Here is a 2,192-nt window from a genome sequence, read left to right as displayed (position 1 = left end):
CCCCGTGTCCGGCCTGCTGTTCCTGCTGTCCTCCCACCTCTTCCCGCTGGAGGCCGTGCGCGAGGACGCCTTCTACGCCCGCCCGCTGCCCGCCCGCCTCTTCTACATGATCCCCGTCTTCTTCGCCTTTCGCATGCGCTTCTACGTGGCCTGGATTGCCGCCGAGTGCGGCTGCATTGCCGCCGGCTTCGGGGGCTCACCCGTGGGCGCCCACGGGCCGGGGGCGGCCCCACCCTCCAATGCCCACCCCCCAGCAGGTCAGGCAGCGGGAGGGAGGCTGCCCGAGACCCAGCAGGCCCCACCACCAAGGGCTGGCTCTGCCCCTAGCAGGGAGGAGCACGGGGGAGCAGGGGGCAGGGCCACCACCGTGGCCAACAGAGGTCGGCCTGCGGGTCGCCCCTTTGCAGTGCTTGTCTCCCCTCCATATGATGACTTGCCCTCTGCTGCTAAGGAAGGGAGAAAGCGTCACCCCAAGAATGGGATTGTGCCCCCTTGCTAGGGCCATCCTTCGGGTTGATCCTGTTGCTAGGGAAACAGTTCCCTGGCAACTGAAGGACCCCCCCCCCTTTGCTAAGGATGCAGGATCCCTAGTAACTGGGGTCTGCCCCTTCTTGCCAGGAGTCTTGCTTTTTGTGGCTACAGAAGCAACACCCCTGGGCTGCCCCTTTGTCCTCTCCGTCGGACACTGTCCCACGGAGCCTCAGTTGCCAACTGTCAGAGGAAGCAACCTCCCTGTTCTCCAGTGCAGGGGACGCGTCCCAGTGTCGCAGGGTGCTTCCTCTGCTGCCCAGGAAGCCTCCCTACCCCGCTGGCCGAGGCTGCCTGCAGCTGCTGCTCTCGCTGCCCCTGCCCTGCCCTGTCCTGCCCTGCCTGGCACTGCCACAAAGCCTGCAGCCCTGGGCTGCCAGGTGGCTTAGGGGAGTGCCCAGGCAGCCGGGCATGGGTGCCCCCACTTCCTGCCTCCCACGCGGGGCCAGGCCAGCTCTGGGTACTGGAGCCGCTCCTGCCGGGGCTGGGCCATCCCCAGTGCTCATGGCCACTATTCCGTTGGGGCTGTAGCACCCCCACGAATTTATGGCCATTGCCCAGGTTGGCCCCAGCTGCTGGAGCAAGGGCCGTAGGGAAGTCGAGCAGCACCTGGAGGCCGTGCCACCCTGCTAGACCCCTGCTCCTAGAGGACTGTCCCCCTCCTGTCATCAGAGCAGCCAGGGGTGTTCCTTCCCCCGCAGCCAGAGCTCCTGGTGCCAAGGACCTGGGAGTCTCTGTACTGCTGGAGGTGACACTTCTCGGACAATCATGGGACCAGACAAAAGTCCTTTCTGGAAGCTTTCCTAAACATCTAGGCCTTGTTGCTAAGGAATGCCTCTTTCCTAGCAACAGCCATCACTGAGACGTCATCTCCTTAGCAACCGCAAGCCGCCTTGGTTGGGGCGATGCTTCCCCAGTAACCACGGTGCCCGGCAGTTTAGCAAGGACTGTACTCGGAGACTCACGTGCCTGCCGAGCTCGGACTCATTGCCGGACTCGTAGCTCTGACCACAGCCCCTCAGGGCTTCCCACGGCGGCCTAGGCCCTGTTAGCCTCGGTCAGGAGCTCCCTGCCGTGGTGAGCTGTGCCCCGGCCCACCACCACCCTCCCCCGAAGGCTCCCTCTGGGCTACACTGCCCCATGATGGCCACAGCTGTCGCCTGGCCGGGATCCCCTCCCTAGCGTCCGGGGCTGGGACAGGTGCAGGCATCGGGAGGGGACCTGGCTGAGCTGCATGTCTGTCCCCCACCCTCACCCTCCACCCCCCAGTCCGGAGGAGGCGGCTTCCTGGGAGTACGACTATGAGGCCGTCCGCAACATCGACTGCTACGGCACGGACTTCTGCGTGCGCGTGCGTGACGGCATGCGCTACTGGAACATGACGGTGCAGTGGTGGCTGGCGCAGTACATCTACAAGAGCGCGCCCGCCCGCTCCTACGTCCTGAGGTGAGTGGGCCTCCGGGGCGCCCTGGAGGGAGTCGTGCCCGGCTTCAGCAGAGGCGAGGAGCTGGAGGGGGTCAGCAGAGGCAGGCACCGGAGGGGGTCAGCAGAGGCAGGCGCCGGAGGCGGTCAGCAGAGGCAGGCGCCGGAGGGGGTCAGCAGAGGCAGGCGCCGGAGGGGGTCAGCAGAGGCAGGTGCCGGAGGCGGTCAGCAGAGGCAGGTGC

General features: G+C 66.1%; 1 protein-coding gene across 1 annotated transcript in view; it reads left to right on the top strand.

The window, feature by feature from the left end:
• The window catches only part of MBOAT7 (membrane bound acylglycerophosphatidylinositol O-acyltransferase MBOAT7), an 11,457-nt gene that overhangs the window by 5,687 nt on the left and 3,578 nt on the right, over window positions 1–2,192 (top strand). Inside the window, 3 exon segments of the mRNA XM_014586367.1 lie at window positions 2–209; window positions 212–257; window positions 1,798–1,974. Coding sequence (XP_014441853.1) covers window positions 2–209; window positions 212–257; window positions 1,798–1,974 — 431 coding nt within the window.

This window comes from Tupaia chinensis, unplaced genomic scaffold, assembly GCF_000334495.1.
Source record: "Tupaia chinensis unplaced genomic scaffold, TupChi_1.0 Scaffold000131_1, whole genome shotgun sequence".
Taxonomy (NCBI): Eukaryota; Metazoa; Chordata; class Mammalia; order Scandentia; family Tupaiidae; genus Tupaia; species Tupaia belangeri.
This window is presented reverse-complemented; position numbering and strand designations above follow the sequence as displayed.